Source organism: Eurypyga helias, unplaced genomic scaffold, assembly GCF_000690775.1.
Source record: "Eurypyga helias isolate BGI_N326 unplaced genomic scaffold, ASM69077v1 Scaffold31785, whole genome shotgun sequence".
In the NCBI taxonomy this organism is placed as follows: Eukaryota; Metazoa; Chordata; class Aves; order Eurypygiformes; family Eurypygidae; genus Eurypyga; species Eurypyga helias.
The window spans coordinates 1-24,781 of NW_010253902.1; the positions used below are offsets into that span (position 1 = coordinate 1).

Sequence of the window (24,781 nt, forward strand, 5' to 3'; positions counted from 1 at the left end):
GAAATAAAATAAAATAAAATAAAACGCCCTTCTTCCCCCTTTCTCCTTTCCCTATAGAAAAAGTGTTCGCCAGTCTCCCGCAGGTTGAACGAGGCGTTTCCAAAATTGTCGGAGGTGATCCAAAGGGCAACAATTTTCTTTATACCAATGGAAAATGCGTCGTCATCAGAAACATTGATGTAACGTATCCCAGTTTATTTTGTTCCATAGTGTAGAGCTTTGGCTAAGTTTCATCTCGTTTCCCAACCCCTCTCCTCTCCATAGCCTGTGCTTCATTCACACTTGGTAATTTCAGTTGAGGTCACAGATCCGTGGTCGTCAGCAGGGGAATAAGCAGGGTGGGTGACTCAGGCATAAAGCCATGGGCAGCAACTGAAAACGGGTAGAAAATCTCAGCGAAATTTGCAGTTCTGTCCCTCTCTTTGCATAGGATTTACAGATGAGAGACTGGTATATTCTGGTTGGCCCTGTTTATCTTAAGTATCACTACTGTGAAGTTGAGTGGTGTTTGCTTAATAAATGAACCCTTCCCTGTTGGGCCTTTACCTTGTAAGAGAAGGATGCAAATGCTTGCAAACACCTATCTTTAAATGCATTAGTCTGTAGTTTCTTTTCTCTCCACCCAACACTCCAGGAATCAAAACAGTTGTCGGTGAAGCGAGCTGTTTGCATGTTAAGTTCTCAGCCCTGGTCACAGGGAACATTTCTCGTTGGTTAAGTGTTAGAATGCCCCAGTTAATGTTTTAAGTGGTGTGGAGGTTTGGGCTTGCTTTTTTTTTTACCCCTCTCGCTGGTGGTAACTAGAGAAATGTTAAGTGAGTTATTTAAATGAATTCAAAGGTAGCATCCCTTTGAGAACTATGGAGGAAGTATTACACGCCTAAGCTGTTGTCTTGCTACTACTTTTATTCAAAGTAGATGCTTGTCCTTTAGAACATCAAGTTCTCCCCTAGATTTAGTTTGCTCTCTTACTGCAGACTGCCTGCAGTAGGGAGCGCTGCAAGGGGACAGGTCATACCTGCCTGGAGTTCTTCAATTTCCCCAACAATGGATTTGTTTATGACTGCTTTTGTAAATAAACAATCTTTCTGAGCTATTTTGCCGATTTATCTTATCACTCCCACTATATTCAAACATTTCTTCATTGTCATTCCATGATACAAAAATGCCACTAATAAATTAATTCATTATAAATTTCTTGTTTGATATCAGTTTAAATTCATCCATTTAAAAACAAAAAATGAGCTTGCACTCTGGTTTCAGTGTCTCAGTATATGTTGCTGTAATAGTGTTTCACTCTTGGTATCAAGGAAAGTTCAATTTTCTGAAACTAGAAGCCCCAGTTAAACACTGTAATGGCACACAATGTGATGAAAGAAGAGAGAAAAGCCACTTGGCCAAAAACTGGAATGTGAGCAAAGTTATGAATTGTGACCTCCTCCCTTGCGCTGCCATTAGAGCTCATCCAGCCCTATTTTGGGGGTTAAATTGGAAGAAAACAATTTGCTTTTATCTTCCCGCATCAGTTCCCTGAAGATTTGCCCAGTGCAAATGTTAGTCCCAGCACGAGCCAGAACATAGGGCACACGGCATGGTCTGAGTACAGGTGACGTGGAAATTCAAATTTAGACTGTTTAAACTCTCAAGGGAAGTTGAGAATGGAAGTCATAAATCTCTGTTTTATGGTGTAATCCATGCCAGTATGCAAACTTAACTAACTGGGAAGGAGTCTGCTACTGTTAATAATTGACAGGTGATGCTCTGCAGACAACTACAGAATGTATTGTAGCAGCAACACAAAAACTGACCAAAGCTTGTGCTGTGGCTTTTGTGTTGGAGGAGGTTGCAGTTTATTCGTAACCCAACATGGAAGTGTGTCTGCTCTTAGCTGAGAGCTGTGCCTTCTCTGAATAATGTAGTACAGTTTGCAACAAGGAAATTAAATACCCAGAGGTCCATGTCTAATCCTTCCATGAACAGTTCTCCAGTGGAATGGTTGTGCTCTCTAAGAAACCGAACAAACCAGGTCATCAAAATGCAGTGATCGCCTGTCTCGAGTCAGAAGCTATCTAGTGTTACTGGTGATGAATTATAGCATTCAGGGTTAATGCTTTGAGTGTGAGCTAGAGACTTCTTTAGCGAGAAAAAGTCCTGGAACAGTGCTGGGAACACACTGTGAGTCACAAGGACTGGTGATATTTGTAAGGTTTCATACCTCGTTAATATTTTATTGTCTTCGTGGGTCTAAACCTACTTTGAAGCTTGGAACTTCAACTGCTCACTTTCATATGTGGCTCTTGTTTCAGTGTTCAAAGTAAGCCATGTAAGCTCGCTCTTCTTGTTGAATCTAGTGTTAGATAATGCTTTGTCCCAGCAAACAATATAATTTATCCTAAAATCTATTTAAAGTGATGTTTTTGGGGGATTTCATATGAAAGACACACATGTTGAAGAAACTGACTTTACAAGGAGAAATAACATTTATCACATAACTTAGAACTGCCAATTAAATGCTATTACCTGGTTTCCTGAATCTGTTTACTGTATCTGAAATCTGGAAGTCTGTCTTTTGTTTAAGCCCTTAAGTTAGTTGGTTAAGTCCAGTCTCTCATCTTAGCTTCCTACTCTTGGAGATTCTTGCTGTAAAACAGCAGCAGCTAACGTGTGCTGTTACTAACCAAGTGTGTGGGTTTTTGAGCTCCCTGAGCTTGTAGGTGATGCAGCTGTAACATGGGGAAAACATTATCTTGTCTTGCTTAGATAAAATGCAGTTGCACACAGAATGGAGAGTGACTTGTATGCTGTAAATGCAGATGATTGTGACTTAAGTAGGGCTATAATGTACTCAAGCAACATATAACAGCAAAAATGAGAGGGCCGCTTCTTGCATGAGTAAGCTGTATTCTGTCTCCTGAGACTGTAACAGTACTATAACAGCAAGAACTCTTGCAAGCAGGAGACTGCTTTCTAATGCAGAGCAGGTGTTTTAGTTTTTCTGATTGGATGGCTGAGTCATGCCATAACATCAGGTGGTTTTCTGGTTTGGTTGAATAAATCTGTATTAATTTACGCAGTTGAAATAGACCACATGAATCACATTTCTGGAACTGGAAGATACCTGTTACCTAGTAGAAAAATTTTTCTAAGGAGTAGTGTATTACTGTTGTAGCATTTATCTGTTATATTTGGAAGATGTCTAGAGCTGGGGTTCTTATACAGTTAATTTGAGAGCAGATTTTGCCTTGATAGCCTTTTTTTGATTTGTGTGGCACCTCTAGTGTAGCCCTACTGATCTGCTGAGACGCTGAGTTGATTTTGTTGTCTAACTTGAAACATTTGAAAACGTGTTTAAGATTAAAGAGATAAAATTATGATGGAATGGCAGTGAATTGCTTTCAAAATTCTAGTATCCCTTGATACTAGGGAAAATATCTTTTCCTGTGCTAGTCTATGTCTGTCTTTTTAACTGGATTGCAGTCCGCAAGAAAAAGCAAGCCTTGCACACCTCGTTGGTTACTGAGGGATCTTGAGTCCATGAGGATTAACGGCCATGCAGTATGGTTAACCGTATATTTAATTTTCCTACTCAGCTATAGGAGAACTTTTGGAAGTGTGTTACAATGCACAGCTCGTGTAGTATTCTACTTGGGTAACTTCCTTACCTGGGCCAGCCCCATAAAAAGAAAGTCTGATGCTGGGCCCGTTATTTTGGAAAGTGTTTTTCTACCTTTCAGCAGGTATTGGAAAGGAAAGGGTCACAGCAGTCCTGGCAGTGAGAGGAAATACTTTGGTTGTGTCAGTTGTTAGAAATTAGTGTGTTGTTTTAGTCCTACTGGACAGTACTTCTCAGTTTTAGACAATAGCTTAATTTAAACTGGAAGGAAGAGTGTGAGAGGAGGAAGGGGAGGAGAACTTCTGAATTTTATGTTTGAATGTCTGATTTTATGTCTTTAAAAAAGAGGAAGTACAAGTTACTAACTTTCTTTTCTCTTTCAAACCAGAATCCTGCAATTGCTGACATCTACACGGAGCATGCCCATCAGGTTGTAGTTGCCAAGTATGCTCCCAGTGGATTCTACATAGCGTCTGGAGGTAAAATAGAGCGCATGCTGCATGAGAGATGTGGGCAGAGACGTTACTGCTTGACGCAAAACTTACTGGCAAAACAGTAGTAATGCTCCACGTTTGTGTATAGAATACACATAGTAGGCAATGTGACATGCTTCCCGTGTACGTGCCTGGGCGAGGAATGATTTCTGTGGTTGTTCCTCTAACCTGTCTCTACAGCAGTGAGTTTAGTGACATACTTGGTCTTTTTAAAATGCATTATTTAAATAAAAAACCTGGACCTGGAAATGAACTTTATAAATACTTGGTGTGAAGAGTTAAAGAGAGTAAATCGGTGTAATGAAAACTTGTGTACATGGAGCAGAATGAAAAGTTACTTCTGAAATACAGGACTATTGTTTCTGTTTATTAACAAACTTCAATACTCTGGGGGCAGGGGAGGGATTCTAGAAGAGTGTGTAGTCCTTTCTGTTTCCTCCTCCTTTCTTCCTTACTCAGCTTGGCAAGACTTGGCATGATTTTCTTACGTTTGTAACCTGTACTAAAAAAAAATTTCTTTGGTAAGTTAGCAGGGAAAGACGCTGATTTTCAGTTTCCATGTAATGTATGTGAATCCGTAGTCTGAGAATGGATAACATACATTTTTGCAGCATGAGTTTCCTGGATTGTTAGCAGAAATGGCTGCAGGTTTTGATGACTAGCAAAGAACTAAACAAAGCCTTTTTAATAGAAGCTTGCTTCAAATAATTAATCTTTTTTCAGGAGAACAGTTATACAGTTGAAGAATATTGATAAATACAATACTATAACTTCCATTTCTTAAAAATATTTGCAGTTAGTCTGTGGATTCCTTTTTTTAAATCTGTTTGCCATTGTCAATGAGAAATGCTCAGAAGCAAGTAATATGCCCAAATACAGAAATGCTTTCTAAGATATTTGAAAATAAACCACCCTGAATGTGAGCTCCTTAGAAAGGGAGTTCAGACTCATGCACAGCTCTTAGTAGAATGGGAGCATCTCTCAGCAATTTCGAGAACGGTATTTTTTTAAAATGTAACATGTTCTATCCTGTTGGCTTCCTGCACATCAGAAAGCTGTATTAGAGTATGAATCTTTTGAGTACTGGGGAACCTTTAAGAATGCTGATAGCACAGCTTGCTTTTTTTTTTTCCCCTTCCTCCCTCCCCACCCTCCTTGCCTGAAAGGAACCAGAGCCAGGATTTTCTTGGCTCACTCTTGTGTGTGGACCATATGTCATTTTGAATACCTTCTTAAAATCAAGTTTGCATTCTTTATCCTACAGACTCAGTGCTCTAGGTTTGTACTGTACCTACGTCAACCCTCAGAATAACCCACTATTCTGTTCTTGTAGCCTTGTAGATTTTTGGTCCTCTGTAATAGAAGAGTAATATATACATGGCCTGATCAGCTTAAGGAAGCTCCTTGCTTCTAAGGGAGTATTCAGTTAACTTTTCTCAGAAGTTGTTTGTCAAACTTGAGTAAATGGGTTTGGGCTGCAATACTTCCCTTAAAAAGTGTCTTCTGTATGGCATTTATAAATAGCTTCGTGATACTGCTGAGCATGGGGTCTGAAGATAGTATCAGGCTGTTTAAGCTCTTTCTAAGTATAACATTAAGATTCATTTCTCTATCTATAAATCTACATTGGCCGTGCAACCTGAATTAATACTTCATGTGCTTGATGAGACAGACCTTTGGCAATATGCTTCGAGGCTTTTATGGAAGTTTTTCATAGTGCAATCATAACAGATGTAGTAATGGGAGATACCACGAAGTTCAAGCTGTATGCGTCCTGTCTATTAATAGATGGAGCAAACAATTAGATTTTGAAGTCCACATGAAAATTCGGCTTCAGTAACAAATTCTCTGTGTAAAATGGAGGATTCTGCATCTGTCCTTTTAGCAGAAGTGGAGAAGATGAATGCGTGATTAGGGTCCAAAGATACAGGGCTGTGTATGTTTAAATTGAACTCTACAGATGCACCAATAAAGGGTGAACAGAACTTAAAAATGTTCTGCAGAGGTGAAAGATATCTATTTTAGCACATGTTTTATTGTACAACAGTGGCTTTTATGAAAGGTCCAATACACACAGAATTTGCTGTGTGGTTTTCAGTAGAGACGTGTAAACTTGCCTGTGTATAGAACAATTCCTCTGGTTACAATGCGGCACCACAGTAATTGCTCTGAATAGCAGCAAGGTCTAGGGCTGTGTAATACTGTGAGGAAACGGTCACCAAGGCAGCTTTAAAAGTCTTAAATTGTTATGACCTGTGTTATGTCTGCTGCTTGTGACATTAGCATTTTTGAATATTCTGTTGGATTCCTTTGTAGTAATCCAGAGAACGTTGCGTGTGGTGGATACACGCTCTAAGTGCGTACATGCTTCTGTATAGAAAAAGTATGCTGATAAGTGTGTGTGGGTCAAGTTCTGTGGGCAGAAGTCTCTTGGTATGTTTACACGTAGTTGGTATTTGTATGCAAAATGGTTTTGCTTTGATGGTACAAAAAAGCTGAGGCATGAATTTCAGTGCATTAGCCGCTGTCCACTGATTGCTCTCTTGTAGATGCAGGGTGGCTTACTTCCCAGTGAAGTGTGAGTAAGCTATCTTGTAGCTGCTGGGGAGGGGAGGCTAGTTTGGGGTTTTGTGTGTGTGACACAGATACCTAACATACACTGTCTGATAACATCAGAGTTCCTACCCTCTTACTGTGCAGTTTTTTTCATGTGTCTGTTTGCAGAAGTTCTCTTTGTTTATTGTATTTATTGCTGAATGTCTTGAACCTTTATCTGGTTAAAAACGTAATTCAGGGGAATGGATGTAGCCTTCCGTGTTCCAAAATCAAGGGATTTGTAGTAATTGTAATAGGGTAAGACAATAAGTCTGTAGTACAAGTATTCTGTGTAGCTGAAAATCTGTATCCTGGCAGATTGCTGAGTCATATGACCGAGTCATACTGGAACAACAATAGTTATATTCTACTTTATTATGACAGATGTCTCTGGGAAACTGAGGATCTGGGATACTACACAGAAGGAACACCTATTGAAGTATGAGTATCAGCCGTTTGCAGGAAAAATAAAGGACCTTGCCTGGACTGAGGACAGCAAGAGAATTGCTGTGGTTGGGGAAGGAAGGGAAAAGTGAGTAATCTTTTGTGTGTGTATATATACACATACACTGTGAACTTCTGTATTTTAACAATGTGGGTTCTTCACAGAAAGCTTTTAATACTGCAGGGGAAGGCTTCTTGCCTGTTTAGACTTCCAAGTTGTGCTGTTCTGCAGCAGAATTCTTTATGCAGTGTTTGACAGCTGTAAAACTACTTGGAAAACACAATTCTGTTAGAATTGCTGAGTTTAAAAATTGTGTGGGTCTTATTTGTTGCTTACAGGTGGGCATTACATTCAGTGATAGCTGTTCAGTATGCCTCTTGCTGGATTTTTTTTGACTAATTCTGAAAGAGTAGGAAGAGAGAACCATAAGACAATTCTCCTTCTTTCAATGCTCCCCAGTCAAAAATTATATGACTGAATACAAGTAAAAAAAATACAGGGAAAAAAAGTGTATCTGAATTTTCTCCCTCAGCAACATGCCCATATTTTTAGGCCTTATTATGGTAATTAAAAGAAAATCACAACCAGTTCTCCTTATCTAACTAAATGAACTGGCCATTACAGTCAGGTTTGTGTCCATCCTTTAAGGTTTAAAGCCTGAGTCCAGACCAGGTGGTCTTATGCCTGAAGGTCTGAAAAACATAGTGTGGTTCTGTTCCCTGACCCCCTGCACCATTTTTTTTAATCATCATCATGTACTGTGTGCTGATATTTGAGAGAGATTCTTTGTCCTCCGTTGCTCCCTCCACCCTCACCTGCCCCTGGGTTTTATAGAACTGCTTTTTAGTAGCGATGCTCTGGCACTTTAATGCCAAGGGATCGATTATATTGATATTTTATTTTAAGATGATTTAAAGTACGAACTTAAAAAAAATGCTGTTGTAACTCTTCTTCCTTAAACCTTTGACTCGTTGTAAAAGTGATGGTACCCAATCTAGGCTAAATAATCAGATAAATGATCCAATGTGATGGTTATCCTAGCTTTCTATGTTCTGTATACTAACTGGGCAGACAGAATAATTTACTGCCTTTTTTTATAAACCGATAGACTTACTGAAGAATATCTCTTGGATATCTGAATTTTAGAAGGTTTATACGTAAAATTTGCCTGTCTGTCCCCTTCAGCAAACGTCTCCTATTGAAGATTAGACTCTCTCTCCAGCCAGATCTCAAATAGCCTTCAGGGAACTATGATGTGCTTGCATGAGATTAATGAGATGACCTAATTTCTTTTCTTTGAGTGCACTCAAATCTGCTGTTTGCAGATGCTCAAGGAGTTAATCTACATGTAACTTTTATGAATTGCAGTTATTGTATGCTTTTCTAACTAGATTCGGAGCAGTGTTCCTGTGGGATAGTGGTTCTTCTGTTGGTGAGATTACTGGGCACAACAAAGTGATCAATAGCGTGGACATTAAACAGACAAGACCATATCGTCTGGCAACTGGCAGTGATGACAACTGTGCCGCTTTCTTTGAGGGACCGCCATTCAAGTTCAAGTTTACACTAAGTGTGAGTTTAAGTTTAGATGTGGCTCTCTGAAGCTCTGCAGCAAGTTGACTAAAAGCTTTCCACCAAGCTTGCAGTTTGTCACAACTAGCTCTTACAGCAAAAGTTCTTAGCTCCCCTTTTTGAGGCATAGTTGGGCTCAAGTGGCTTTCTTTAACCCATGAATCTCAGGGCAAGAAAAATGAAATAAATGATTGGTTAAGAAGAAAACCTGAAGCACTGTTTCTGATTTTATTTATATTTTCTTGGTTTATCATCCTCTTCCATAACTTAAGAAGTAGGATGTTATATTGGCCCTATTGGTGCTTTCTCAACTCTGCTTCCCCATGCAGACACGTGTAGAATTTCTTAATACTTTCCAAGGTACTTGATTTAAAAAATGTGGTGGTGTGAATGGAATTTTCCAATCTGCTTAAGAGTGCTCAAATCTGAAATCCCAGGGCAGCTTAGGAAGGGTGAGTGTAGGTGTTTGAAAATATAACTGATTTCTACAACAAGGAATGGGTATGTAACCTCTGTGGTGTGTTTTCTGTTTCTACATCCCTTTTCACTTTGTTTCTTATTCTACTAGTTAAAATCTCTTCTCTAAATGAAACAAAGCCTGAAGCTACCACATTTAAGACATTCATAAGGTTCTGGAGCTGTTTCTGATGGCAGAAGACATGTCTCTTGCCTCAAAAAAACTCTTGCAGATACTATATGTTATTGCAGTAGTAAATTAAAAATGTTTAGTTCCTATTTTTAAAAACACAGTAGTAGACCTTTTAGTTTCTGAGGTCCCTTGAGTAGTATTCATACACTGACTTTAGTAAGGATTCCATTCCAGTTCTAGAAAAGGAATTGTTTGAGCTCTGCAATCCAATGAAATGATGAAGTTGCCTAATATATTTCTGAACTTAAGTTGGTACTTGCATTTTGCTAAGCTGGTTCTTTTGGAATTCTGAAGTTTGAATTGCTTACCAGTGCTGCTTAGACTGGTATGTGATTCAGTCTTCCTTTTAAAGTGATATTTGAGATGATATATGGGATTCTGGTACAGGCTATTATATGGTTTAGATTAGGGCTTTTGATGTATCATCAGGGAAAAAAAAAAAAAAGAACAAACCACCTCTAGTTAAAGAAAGTAGGTTAGAACCTGCCTCTCATACTACTAAAAATAGTTTCCCAAATCTCTTTGCATGAGAGCTTTGGCCTCATTGTGGTGCTTCCCTATTTAACGTGTGTTTTCTAGTTAGCGTGGTTTGAATAGTCTCCTACTTGTAAATAGTCTATTTGGGGACCGTACATCAGTCTTGCCTGGTTACTTCACAGAGCACTACCACTAGTGCAGTCTCCCTGAAATGGAATTCTAGTAAAATAAATCTTTATGCCTGTGCTTTTTTTACACTAAGAAGGGTAAAGTACTCTGCTGTGTATAAAACTTATTTGCACAATGGAGCAAGTGTCATAATCTGGAGAATGTTGCAGAAGAATTCAGTGACCAGAGAGGAAGAATCGCATGCCTAACATCTAAGTAGGAGCTGAGGTTGTTTTCCTACCTATCCCTGAAAGTTGGTACTCATTCACCTGGTACTGTGCTCAGCTGTTTGAACTGCATCACTGTTGATGTCACAGTTTCTTCCCTGGACTGTTCCTGATCCCCATGATCTTCAGATAGAGGCTAGACTTGCTGCATTACAGTTCTCTACAGCAGGCATTTCCTACACCGCTCACTTATGGCTCATATGTAGAACTTCATTGTTACAGGATTATCTTCTATGTAAAAAGGACTGTTCTTTTTTTGTGTCTGATCCTTACTTTTTTCTTACAGGACCATACACGGTTTGTGAACTGTGTGAGGTTTTCCCCTGATGGGAACAGATTTGCTACAGCTAGTGCAGATGGCCAGGTAAAAAACAAGGAACTCTTTTTGTACTGATCTTAGCATGGGAAGATTTTTCTTGTGCATTTTGGGAATAGGATTAGTATTGTAAAATCCATGTTGCCTTTTTTTTTTCTTCATGCCAAGAAAAGACTGGCTTAAACTCTTAAGTATCCTTCTCTAAAGCTTTAACAACTGATACCAACCAGACTATTCTCACTTAGCTTTTTTCCCTATTTCACCTTCCTAGCATAACTCTTCTCTTACAGGTTATTTTGGCAGGAACATATTAGACTTCTGGAAGATATGTGTATCCTTGTTATGATCCTGAGAAGTCTGGCTGAAATACTGAACTTGTAGATAGCAACCCACCTTCATGTGGAGTTCCTACTGATAAGGGCAGGTTTGACAGTGACACTTACCATGGGTAGCTCCTCCTTCTAAGAATGCAGATTCCAAAGACCAAATTGCAACTGCCATCACAGCAGGAGTCAAAAATGTAACACCTTCCAGAATTTCTAACGTCAGGATCCAGTGTGCAGAGTGATTATTTACAATTGTAATCTTCATTTGTTTAGTCTTAAATGTAGGAATACTTGTGCATCTTCTTCAATACTCTAGTGTTTGACAAATCTCCAAGCGTGCCATGTAACAGAAAAATGAAATGATCTGAGCAGTGGTGCAAGTAACAGTGATTTAGTTCTTGGTTGTTTTTTTTCTTACTGCTTTTCCCTTGAGTTGTGTGTCTGTGTGCTCTCTTCAGATTTTTGTCTACGATGGGAAGACTGGAGAGAAAGTGTGTGCTCTTGGTGGAAGCAAAGCTCATGATGGAGGTATTTATGCTGTAAGTATCACATCATTTGTACAAATGGTCCAGAGGATTTCATTACTAAGTTTATGGACTGTGAAGTCTTGCAATAATAAATGCATTTACTATCTTGTGGTGACATTTGTTTTTACAGATTAGTTGGAGCCCTGACAGTAGTCAGTTGCTTTCTGCTTCTGGAGATAAAACTGCTAAAATCTGGGATGTCGGTGCTAATTCTGTTGTCAGTACTTTTAATATGGGATCCAATGTGTTGGATCAGCAGCTGGGTTGTTTGTGGCAGAAAGACTACTTACTGACTATCTCCCTGTCTGGCTACATCAATTATTTGGACAAGAACAATCCAAATAAGCCTTTACGTGTCATAAAGGTAGGTTAAATTTGTGTTGTTGCACCAGTTTCTGTAGTAACTGACTCGGTGGTTGAAGTTGTCTAGGTGGAATAATAGCTTGAAAAATGGTTTTGTTAAATTAGCATTGCCAGGCAACCTATGTGTGTGACTGACTCTTGCAAGTCACACCAGTCAAGAAGTTAAAATGTTATGTGCATGATACCGTGCTTTGTGCAAATATAGACTGATTTTTGGTTTCAATTAAGGTTATCAACTTACCTTTTCTAGCAGCTTTTAAGCATTCTTAAGATGAGAAAACAAATACAGCATAGATAGAATGAGACATCACCGGTATTTTTTTATCAGAGCTATTGTATTGTGAACAAGGTGACTAGGGTTACTGTGCAGTCGAGCTTTAATTTTTGGAATTAGAGTTCGCTGACACAGCACTCTCACGGGAACTTACATTTTTACATGAACTAGAAACAGACGTCCCAGATTCTTGCTATTGCTGCTGTAATACTGGCAGTTGGTGTGGGTACATGACCATATTTAGTCCTCTTCCCTGAATCGTAAATTGCCTGAAAAGCAAACTTTGTCGATGAAAAGGCCATGAAACTATTTTGGCCCAGCAGGCTAGTAAGGATATTCTTCAAGTAGTATGTGGGAAGAGCAGTGCTGCAGCAGTTAAATTGACTGCACCATTAATTAGTGATATGTATTTTGGGTGACTTCTAATGCATGTGAATAAAATGATGTGGTATCTTCTAAATAATCTATAATTCTCAAATAGCTTTGATTTATGCACGTGTTAAGTTGAAAAATTGCCTATCAATAATTATTGTGTCCCATTCACAGGGTCATAGTAAATCAATTCAGTGTCTTACGGTGCATAAAAATGGTGGAAAGTCCTATATTTACTCTGGAAGCAATGATGGCCATATTAATATCCTTTGAATGATAGATATTTGTTCTAGCCTTATAGTTTGAGCGATCTCATTAGGAGGAAAAAAAGAAAAGCTTTGCCAAAGACAAAAAACGTTTATTGGACACAAGTGAGTATTTTGTCTGAGGTTTCTTCTTCTTTTCCCTAACTTGCCTATTTTACTGGTTGCCTTTAAAGTTAACTGCAATAAATGTCAGGACAATTTCCAATTGTCATTTTGTGGTACATTGTTAGTATGGAGAAGCAAGTAAATATCTAAATAAGCCTCATGTCACTCTCCACATATTCTGTCGTATGGGCAAAGTATGTATCGCTGTGTGGCATGTGCTAAAAGTCATGTATCTTGTTTTTCAGATGTTGGGACAAGAAGGGTAAACTCTTGTTGATCTATCTTTGACCCTTTAACATGCATTTCTGCTTACCTTGTATTAGGGTGTGGGTTTTTTGTAGTTCTCTGACACATTGTGTTCTTCATTTGATATCCCAAATGTCATCAGACTTTCTCATGGCTGAAGAGAACTTGTACCTCTTTTGAGACGCTATTTCAGTCCTGTTGGTTTCTGGAGCAAAACATTGGGAATGCAGCCTGGTTCCCGAAGGGCATGTTAAAGGGTGAGGTTGAGATGTGTTCAGCTAGAAGGCTGTTGGCTTTTCCTCAGTGTTCTGAAGCTTATAAATAAAACTGCAGTCCTTCATCCTGCTTGCCGTGATGCATTAAAATGGTGTCATGTTGGCAAAACCAGTTATAAATACAGGTCTTGTTTCTTTGCAGAGCTGTAGTTCAGTGTAAATATTTCAAGCTGATTTTAACATACAACATCAGGAAAAGCCGATGTTGTAGGATTTCTAACTATAGTTCTTTAGAAAGTATTTTCTATGCTCAGACCTAATGCTATTGTTCCAGTATTTGCAGCTGCTTTTTGGTATGTCATTTATCTCATTACAGAACATGAGGTTCATTTAATAAATATGTTGGGGGTGGGTGTGAGGTTGGTTGAGCCCTGGTACAGGCTGCCCTAGGGAGCTTGTGGAGTCTTCATCCCTAGAGATACTCAAAATGGAATGAGCTGCGTGTTGTAGCTGATGCTGAGTTGAGCAGCGTGCTGGACTAAACGATTGCAGGAAGGCCCTCCTAACCTTTGATACGGTCAGCTATTTAATGTTTCATGATGCTGTATCTGACTACACCAGTATCTTCAAATGTTCCTTAATTCTATTATGCACATTATTGGGATTCCGAAACGGGAGAGAATGATGGCTTTTCTGGAAAAGGCCATACAAACCAGGTTTCTAGAATGGCAGTGGATGAAATGGATCAGCTGGTCACCTGCAGTATGGATGACACTGTGCGCTATACCAACCTTAGCAAGAGGGACTACAGGTTAGTTAAAATGTTGCCTTCTGTTGTAGTATTTGAGCCCTAATTATTTTACAGCAAGAGTCTTGTGGTAGAGAATTGTTATATGGTAGAGAATTTTATGCTGCAGTTTATTCAGGTTTTAAGTTACCATGGAAACTGTAGAAATGATTACTGTACAGACCTCAGGTTTTTTCTGCAACAACAAGAAATGCATCCCGGACTTTTCAATTTGTCTCACTCCTTCCACAGGTTGGTTAGAGACCTGCCTTGTGTTGGGTGGCTTAGTTAGGGGACTGTGGGAAAGGTGTTCATTTTATGATTCATAAATACCCCAGGAATATTGGTAATAAATGGGGTTAGGAGGGGTGAGACACAGTTGTTTCTTCATGGAAAACACAACTGAAGCAAAAAATGGAAGCAAAAAAGAAATCCTGTTAAGATCACCTGGTTAGTTTTAAAAATTAGACTCTAGTGCAGTAACCTTGGCTTTCACTTCGAAGGTGTACTGCCTGATCAAGATACCAATGCTTTCAACAGTAAACCAAAATAAACTTTGCAGATTACTAAAAAAAAAATAAAGTATATTTATGATCATTAGTGGGTAATAATTTGAATAGGCAATTTTATATAATGATAGGCATGGAATAACTTCTTTCTGCTTTGTCCCTTCTGCTTCTCCGCCTTGGCATGCCTTCCTCTAGTGGCCAGGATGCTGTGAAAATGGATGTTCAACCGAAATGCTTAGCTGTGGGTCCTGGTGGTTATACTGTAGTTCTATGCATTGGACAAGTAAGTAATAACTTGTGGATTGTCATCGCAATGGCTCCGTTAAGAATGCCATGTATGGTAACATGATGGTTTCTGTCAAACCCATTTAGTGTGGGGTCATCTTGCACATCTCCAGAATTTCATAGTAAGACCTATAGGTAACATAATTAAGCAGGATACTTGATAGGTTTGTCTTTTACATCCTGTACCAATTTGACACTTACGTGTAGATTTAAATTTCACATGGCCTGTCCTGGGGATGCATCTGAGTGTTATCAGTACAGCTTTGTGCTGGAAGGCTACACCAGTCTGAATCATGTGCGTGCCTGATCTGTGTTTTCCAACTAATCCAACTAACTAGCCAATTACCTGTGCTCTACAACAGCATTAGTTAGCTCTAGCTTGCTTGCCAGGAGTATTCAGATCACACAAAACCAGAGACTGCACCAGGGTTATTTTGTATCAAAGCATACTTCTAATGATTTATGCCTTCTGTATGGATGCTGGGTTTATGCTTGGGCCTTTCAGTAGTGTTGGCCAAACCTGTCTTCCATGTGAGTTCTAATTCCAGTTGTCAGTAGTATAGAACTGCATAGGAAATAGCCCTTAAAATTTGCATAGTACTATTAACTTGCTACTAATTTGATCCTGCCTCCCTTCCTTTAACTGAACCAGGAGGGGGAGTGGGGAGTAAGCATTGCTAAAAATACTCCTGTGTCCATGTTTCTTTCATGTTCAAACCAAATGAGGCAAAGCTGAAGGCAGTAGAGCACGCCCTGCACTGCCTGATGCAGAGCACACAAGTACTCCAGTACAGCAGATCAGGTAGTCACTACATGTACGCATTTTTTTTCCTTTTTAAAGAATGAAGCTGTTCCCATAAGAACATAGTGAACTTCTGAGCAATCAGAGTGGGTTTATGTTTGACTGAGTAGTGTTGTTTAGTCATAGTTTTGTATTGGGCACTTTGAAGAAGGGTATTAGTTTCTGGTTTTCTATTTACAGATTGTCTTGATGAAAGATAAGAAAAAATGTTTTGCAATTGATGACCTTGGCTATGAGCCGGAAGCTGTAGCCATTCACCCCGGAGGAGGTACAGCAGCAGTGGGAGGAGCGGTAAGGTTGTGCTTCCTAAAACTGTACTGCCTTGCACACTGGGACTAGTAACAGAAGCATTTAATAGTCGGTGTGTTGTGCTGAGAAGTAGTAGGTGGCAGTTTGTAACAAAAGCAGTATTGTAACAGGTAATCTAGGTGTAACTGGTATTCCCCGGCTTTTGTCCGCCAGGTTCTCCCACCATTGTGACCTAATGTCTCTTTCATTTTTTTTCTTGTATTTGCTGTTTTTAAATTGTCAAATTATTTTTATCCAGTGTGTGCTTAAAATAGGCAAATTCTGGAAGTCTGGTCTATATTCTAGTCTTGATGGATTGTAGCCAGCATAAATGACAGGTTCTTTAAAGTATTTCTTAATGTAAGCACTACCAGATAGAACTGATGAAAACAGTTACAGTAACTCAGTAAGCCATCTTCCTATAGTAAAGTGATTTTTATACCTTTCCCTCTTCTCTATTGATTTGCAGGATGGGAATGTCCATTTGTATTCAATCCAAGGAACCTCTTTGAAAAACGATGATAAGTCTTTGGAAGCTAAAGGTCCTGTTACTGACCTGGCATATTCTCACGATGGTGCCTTTCTAGCAGTCTGTGATGCAAACAAAGTTGTCACTGTCTTCAGTGTCACCGATGGCTATGTGGTAAGAGTTGTATCAGGAGTTTTATTTGTTTAAAACCAAATGGACTGGCATCTCATGTCTAAATACGCTGTGGTGAAATACAGTGTAGCAGGTGAGGCTCAATTGTTAAATCACTGATGTATATTTGGTGTTTCTTTGACTGTCTGTTTACCTGATATTTTGCGTTATGTTGCTTTTCACAGCAGTCTGTGTGAAGCCTCCAGATTCTAAGAATAGGTGAAGAAATGTATGGTATATGTTGGCTACTGGGAAAACACTCAGACCCATCTAATAACAAACACATAGTTAAATGGGGGAAGGGTTGGATTTCCACAGGCTAGCAGTAGTTAAATACAAAAGATTACAAAGTATGCATGTTCCTTATTCGGGTCAGCTGAATCACTAGTGTGGGGTTTTTTTTAAAGGAAAAGAATTCAACAAAATACATGCATGCCTGTTAGAGAATTTGTGTGGATTTTTGTGACGTGGAAAAAAATGCAGGCTCAATTTGATAAGAATCATGCAGAATCATAAAATTTAAGTAAATAAAGCAGATTTGCCAGTAGATTCTGCTAGCTGTTACACACAGTTTTGTGAACTAAACAAAGAAAGGGATACATTAGGTCAGGGAATATTGCTTTTATCCTTCAGTCTAGTGTCTTTTAACAAAGAACCAAAAAAAAAAAGGCACTTTCCACTTTTCAGCTGAGCAGTCAATATGTGTATCAGCCCCTAAAGTCATTAAGCTTTAACAGAAACCACACAGAAGTAAAAAAGGCAGGATGGCATTCCACTGAAGTGTTTCATTTTCTAATTAAAATTCAAAGAATTCTGCTTTCAGAAACATCTGTGGGGTTATTTTAAAAGCCTCAAAGCAAGAAGTGGCTTGTTGCATGTGCACTTTACAGATCCAGCATCATAGAAAAAGTCTTACCATTTTTTGCAGAAGGTTTGGATTTTGTTGTCCTGACAGGTGTTTAAATAAATAACCAGCATAAAAAAGAAGCCATCACTTGGTTTAGGGCCTCCATCTGCACCCGAGATATATATTGTCTGGAGTCTTGCAACAGCTTTTTGTGATGTTACACGTGAAAAGGCACTGATTTCCTGGAGTAGCTTAAACTAATGAAATAACACTGTGTCTTTTAACATTCACATAGGAACATAATGTCTTTTACGGACACCACGCAAAAATTGTTTGTATTGCCTGGTCACCAGACAACGAACACTTTGCTTCTGGAGGCATGGACATGATGGTGTATGTTTGGACCGTAAGTGATCCAGAGACCAGAGTCAAGATACCAGGTATGTTTCCTTTTTGAAAGTTGCTGGTAGTTCTTAAAATCCAACACAGTACCTGTTTTTTTTGGGGTGGTGTGGTTTTTTTTTTTTGGGGGGGGGGAAGGGGGGGGGGATGTTTGGGTTTTGGTGGTTTTTTTTTTTTTTTAGAACTAATGGTAAGCAGGCTTTGAATGTTCATTTAGCCTTAATCTCTAGCTAGCTGCAGCAGCCAGAACTCTATGTTAGTTTGTAGTCACTTTTAAAATAAACTGCTGGTATTGAATGCAGCTGAAAATCACATTTGGAATATGTGCTAAAGTTAATTTGTCAGCCTAGCCTTCCTAATTGTTTTCTGTTATTTCGCACTGCGATACAGATGCTCACAGACTACATCATGTAAGCGGCTTGGCGTGGTTGGATGAACATACTCTGGTAACAACATCCCATGATGCTTCTGTCAAAGAGTGGTCTATCACCTACAATTGAAATAAGCCCTCTCTTTGGAAGGACCTAATCAGGGACTAGAACTACTGCAGTGGAACATAGCATTTCTCTTAAAGAATCTGTATTGGCCTCTGGGTCTGCTATTATATCCTCATATCTTTACAGGGTGTTCATATCTGTAATTAAATGTACTTTGAAAGCTTTAGCCAGTAACAGTTTGCACATGAAAAGCACTTAAATTATGTCTGGAGCTTAACCTTTGTGCTGAACATTCCAGAGGCAACAGCCAAGCAAGTTGGTGTGAAAGGTTCAGGGGTGAAAGATTCGAACTCAGTCAGTTGTTCTTTTCTAACCAAGAAACATGAGACTGTACAGCATGAGAGTAATACTTCTCATTTTTTCTAATTACAGAACATTTCTGTACTAACGGTCATAGTAAGAGTATTTAGTTGTGATCTGAAACCAATCAAGCTGTGTGCAGCTACTGTATATTGCTTTGCTTCTCTGTACTGCACCGAACTGTTGCCTCAGACTTTCTCCTCCAGGTAACAAAATGGGGTACATACATAATAAACTTTTTATGTATTTCATGTCAGAGCTTTGTGGTTTATTTTAAGGTGGCAGTGTGGGATTTTGATGTACTTGCTGTTGTGGGGTACAATGTTTACAAATAATTGTTGTGGCAACTTCTTGCTTCAGAAACATACTTGTTACATTCATGAACTAAAAATGTCTGGTCATTTCAGTGTCAGAGAGAAAAAAGCATTCTGTTTCAAAGATTAAAGATATTTTCTGTTGGAAGGAGGAGAAGCATGTTATTGTTTAAAAATTGCAGTACTTCTACCACCTTTTTGAAAATACAGCAATTAAACGAAGTGAAGCGTTGTTATGGCTTGAAGTGATTTTTGAGAAGATGGTGTTTGCTGAGTAAGTTTTATGCCTTTGCATGTGCAAACCAGTTGCATGGAAGTCGTTATCCGATGCGAACGGATGGTGAGCTTGTCTTTAGTTCCCTTCTCACTCTGCAGCACATGTAAGTGATTTGAAGCTGGCAGTCCAGCGCGGGTGGAGGAGGACACTGATGCAAAGTAGCAGGAAGATTTGTTACCATCTCTAGTGGTCAATAGTTACTGCTCTCCAGCACTTCAGAAGACTTAAAAACCCCTTTTCTTAAAGTTTTCACCACCCCTCCAGTGCTCTTTGGTTTTTAGCAAGCTTTCCTTTCTGTGTGGACTTGTGGTGTTTGGTTTTTTTTTTTTTACCAATCCTATTTCTAATGACACTAATTGTACAGCAAATAAAACGCTTTTGCTGCTTCTCATACTGTGGACCATTTGCTCAATTGCTGAAAAAATTTGCCTGTCAAAATGACTTGGTGAAACATCGTTTTAAAAGGAAAAATGTTGATTTTCTTGTAGGACTGGCAATCAAATGTCTTCTGGCATGCCAACCGACATATATATTAGAACAGCCGACGCAGGGTTTACCTAAGGAGCAGAACATTTGGCATCATGGTTTCTTTGTGCTTACTGCATCTCTCCATTAGCAATTTTGCATGTCTGTTGATTAACAAATGTAAGGACAAGAGAAGTTTTGGAAAAGGGTATGTTTAGACCTTAAGTTCCAAACGACCAATATTTCTCTGGTCTATCCCCTAAAAACTTGTTCTGCTGTTGTTGTGGCAGTCCCTGTGCAATTCACCCATTGTTCCTGGGTCTGATCTGGAAGAGCTGCTGTTGCATCTGCTCTGTGGGTTTTTGTTGTAGTTGAATCCCTGTCATTTAAGTAATGCTAAAGGGGGGGAGGGGAAGTGTTGCAGATGTCTGTGGGTGAAGAGCAGAGCGAGAATCCTGCTTTTTGTAAGAGCTGGGCCTGTACCTACACTATTTGTACTTTCTCTAGACTGAAGGAGTCTTGCACTGAACTCAGGTCAAGAAGTAGTGAATGGGGCAGGAGCACCTAGCTGCAGCGTGACTCTGGCTTTCTAGTCTCAGTTGCACAAACAACCCCAAAGTTGGTATCACATTTAACTTACTAAAGGGGAGACAAGTACTGAATTCTTACTTGGCTGTATAAAGCAAAAGACTTTTTCCAAAGAGAATGCAGACCTTTCTGCAGTTAGCTATGTGGATGTAGATGCTGAGTTTAAGCATTCTCCTCAACAACCCTGTTTGACATCCCACAGTTTTCAGACCAGCCTTTGCAAAACAGGAGTAACTGTTCACTGTCAGGGTGACTATAAAATGTAGGTGTAGGAGGGGAAGCCATTCTCTTGGTGGGGCAAACTGTGGTTTTTTCAGCCATCATTTTTCTCTCCCATTCTCTGTGAGACACCTTCTGCCTGTGATGAGGGAGTGTGGAGATGGCAGCTGGTGGCAGCCTCCTCTTGCAGCAAGCTGCCAACCCCTTGGCCTGCTCTGGAACAGAAACAGCAGGAACAGGCTGGATGGACTGTTGTGAGGTCCTGACTTCCATGATGCCCAAATTCTGTTCTTAAGCACTTCCATACAGGTGGTAGTGACCTGAAAAGGAAATGTGAGATACTTGGCATGAATATGAAATTAGGCTATAAGTGGGAATGCAAATTAAATAAAACCCCACAACGCCAACAAACCTTTCGGTGTTGCTATATTAAGAGTTGTGAGTATTTTAGTGCTGATTCAAGCCCTACGTTAGCATGGCTCCTCAAACCCCCTTTCTCTTCAAGGTTTCTGTCTGAAGCACAAATGTGCTTTTGAGCTCTAGCTGGCAGTTACTGGAAAGCAGGTTTCACTTCATAACTGGCAGCTTGCCTGCTTTACAGTGAAAATACAGCTTAATTAGGCCAAGGGTAGATTTGGAGAACTAATGTGACCGGTAATTCCTCACAAGGCTGTGTTGCAGGGCTGCTTCTCCCCTCCCCCTTTAACAGTGTGATTTAATCCTGGTTCCATGTTCCATTTCTGCCATGCTTGTACAGAACATTGGCCTTCCAAGAAGCTGCACTGTACTGTCAGCCAGGAACTAGCAGCAGCTGTTCTGTGGAATGCCATCAGCAAATCCTAAATGAGATCTTGATTGGCAATGGATAAATGGAAAGGTAGAGGACATCCCAAATCCATTTGGAGATGGAAGTTGTTTTTTAGAAAGTTGAGCACATGGTAGAATTAAGGATAGACCCACAACGGATGTTCTGGCACCTCTGTTCCTCTGCTAAATGCTTTTGCTCTTAACCATTAGAGTTTCTCAGAGTGAGAGCAACCGCCTGAAAATCTTATTTGCATTAATATTTTGCCAAGGCTGTGGGATCCTTCAAGCCAGAACTGAATTTTTTGAAGCTATGTTTCTAAGCAGGGAATCCAAGAATTTCTCCTACTGCACGTTGTTATGTCGCTGCAGATACTGTTTCGTGGTTGTGGCACAAGAAAGGACTTGCTGATCAAACCTTTTCCCCACGATAAATTTAGCCATGGCTATCTCTGCCATGAAAGTATACTGAGGAGAAAAAGGTGCCTGCCTTGTGCCCAGGAATGGGATGATGCAGTTAACTGGCTGGGCTGGGAACAAGTCACAAGTTCTCATGCACACCTTGAGGAAGTTGCAGACTGCGATGAATAAACGCACGTAATTTGAAATAACAGTATTTTTACTGACAGGAATGAAGTCAGTTACACCAATTCATAGGCATGTTGGTGGAAGGGACCCTGAAGATCTTCATTCCTCCTAGTCTAATCTCATGCACGAAGCAGGGCTGTGAGCAGTACTAGACCAAGTCAGCTGTGTTTTGTTTCCTAGGCAAGTTTTAGAGAATGTAAAAGGATGGAGATTACGCAGCCTCTTTGAGTAATCTGTTCCAGTCAAGTTTTTCATCGTGTCTGACCAGAGATTCCCAAGCCGTATTGCATGGCTGCTGTCCCTTTTTTCCGTTTTCTGTTACTAGCAGATGGAAGTTGAACACTACAGCCTTGGTATTGTCCCCCGGGAATACTTTTCTCTGTTACCTGCTGGCCACCAGCTGGATGTGAAGTTGCTGATCGCTGCTCTCTCAGCCCGTTGTTCCATTCTTCCAGCCCACATAGCTCATTCTGCGGCAGACTGCTGCTGTGGGAAGCGGTGCCTGAAGCCTGGATGTGCTGCGTTACGTTAACTATCAAGTGGTCGTGTGATTTGTCTGTGACAACTCTGTGTTGGCTATTTGTCCTGCAAGTATTTAGGATTGAATTTCAATGGGAAGTGCTCCTTCATCCCTCTGGGGACTGCAGTGCAGCGAACTAGTCCCTGTTCCCTGGGTCTTCTTTATTCGAAGTTGCAGAAGTGTGTTGGGTGCATCAGCCCTTTTCCAGTCATCGGCACTCTCCCATGGTAAAGGTGATTTTTTCATGGGTGGTAGATAACTAACTCATAACCAAAGTGGCCAACTATTTCAGCAGCTCTGGGTGGGTCCTGTCACCGCCCTATGGACTTACGTACATCCAGTTTGTAGGTGGACCCCAACATCGCTTCCTCCTGATGGCCAGCCCTCTCTTCGGAGCACACTGGCACACGCTGAGGTCTGGGCACAAGCCCGTCTGTGAAAACGAGGGCCAAAAAGTGTTGAGTAGTTGAGCTTTTTCTGCCACCTGCTGCCAGGTTATTTACCCCATTGAACAACAGGCCCCCCTCTTGAAAAACACGAGAAAAAATGGCACTGTGCACTGTTAGAAATACCCAAAGCAGTGCCGTGTTTCTTTATTGAAGCAGAGACAGTAGAAAGGACTATTTTCTGTGGCCTCGTCGCCTGTGACTTGCAGAAGTATGTCACGTTTGAGGAACATGCCTCACTTTCACACTCATTCTGAATGAACTTCGGGGCTTGCTGCACCTCCGAAGGTCCATCACGCGTTGGGTGACCTGCAGGGGAGCAGCACTGGCTCGCAGCTGCTCCACGGCATTCTCAGCGTCACTGCCAGTGCAGAGGCTTTATTTCTGAAATACGCAGTCACGTAGCTGTAATAGCAGTTGCATCCTGATAAGAGGAGATCCGTCGATGTCTGTAGGGTCATGAAGTTGTACAATTCATGGCTCACACTAGGTGGCTGTAAGCCAAGCTGAGAGAGACACCCACAAAATACAAGCCATGCTTAGCTGCTCTCTTTCCTCGTATAGGTTAGCTGGGAGCTGAGTACGTAACCGTAACAGCCTACGTACTCGTGAGCATCTGCAGCAGGGTTATTTGGTTGGTTCAGACCAGCCAGCTTGCGCTGAGGGCAGTCAGCCCCTACACGTCTGTGAGGTGCACCGGTGGGTTCTGATCTGCCTTAAAGAAAGATGTCTGAAGTGTGGTTCGTCCCTGACACCGAAAGGGATTTCTTCTGGGATACCCAGAAATGCTTGTCATTCCTTATCGCCTGCATGATTGCCAGCAAGTCTGTTCCACATGAACAAATGAGTAATCTGTATTTAGCAACCCCCGAAAACATGGCTTATCGACATTATTCAGGGTGGGTTCTCAGAGGATCTGACTATCTGGGAGTTGCTTAAGGTGTCGGGCAAGTCTCAGTGCTTGCCTGTTGATTAGCTTTGCTCCGTAAGGCTTGCAAGCATTGAAGTGGGAAGGGGGGAGTCCCCTCAGGGTAGCCAGGGGTGGATATTTAAGCCAAATAAGTATTAAGAGGTGTCTATGCTGTGATTTACGTGCTCTGAAGATAGGCCATGAGTGACACAGATTTCTGGGTCGCTAAAGTTCCCCGTTGTTCCCTGTACCCTGTTGTCTCTATGCAGCCAGCAACCTGTGCATGGCCTACGCAGAACTCGGGGCTTGCTGCCTGGTGTTGGCTCCGAAGGTCCATCACGCGTAGGGTGATCTGCAGGGAAGCAGCCCTGGCTTGCGGCTGCTCTGCTGGCTTCTCAGCGTTACTGCCAGTGCAGAGGCTCTGGAGGTGGCGACTGCACCCAGGCACGACCCCACGAGGCAGGGGTAGTGGTTTCGGGATGGGAGAATTGTGAGGGGAAGTAGATGCAGTCAAATAAGGTGAAGTGTAAGGTGCTTACACACCTTTTTTCTCAATAGCATCTATTTGGAGGTGGAAAAGGTCTCTTCTGCTGAGTATTTTTGGTAATCTTCATGAAGAATCGACTTCCAAGCAGTTAAAAACTGGATCTTTAGTGCACACAGCAGTCGAAGCTGATCCTTAGTTTACAACTACAGAAACACCTGCATCATATAAAGAGGTAAAACAGAAACATCAAGGTGAGGAAGGGGTTAAGAACGCACCTAATCAGATCATATAAGTACCTACGTGATACCTTTTACGCATTAAGAATGAAAAGAATGCCTGCAAATGTAAAAAAAATGGCTAACTAGTTGTTACAGCTTTGCAGCCAGTTCTTGGACACGGTTTAGTCACCAGCCCTGTGCAAAGGGGAAGCGGATTTACTGGTCTTGGAAGTCCCAGAGGGTTGAAGAACCTCCTGGTAGTCACAAGCCGTGGCCTGGGGCATGCCTTCCTAAAGCGGAGAGCGGCCGTGCCGGCAGCGCCGCCGGGACCGGCACCG

General features: G+C 40.7%; 1 protein-coding gene across 1 annotated transcript; it reads left to right on the plus strand.

Annotated features, from left to right (window-relative positions):
* Window positions 1-50: 50 nt before the first annotated feature.
* WDR1 (WD repeat domain 1) lies at window positions 51-19,065 on the plus strand (the record flags this gene model as incomplete). Its single annotated transcript, XM_010152826.1, has 14 exons — window positions 51-179; window positions 4,002-4,092; window positions 7,087-7,234; window positions 8,539-8,719; window positions 10,527-10,604; window positions 11,341-11,421; window positions 11,540-11,773; window positions 12,593-12,680; window positions 13,905-14,061; window positions 14,742-14,829; window positions 15,814-15,924; window positions 16,391-16,564; window positions 17,704-17,848; window positions 18,201-19,065. Coding segments are annotated over 14 exons (1,815 nt in total), but the record flags the coding sequence as incomplete, so codon positions are not given.
* Between the last annotated feature and the right edge of the window lie 5,716 nt (window positions 19,066-24,781).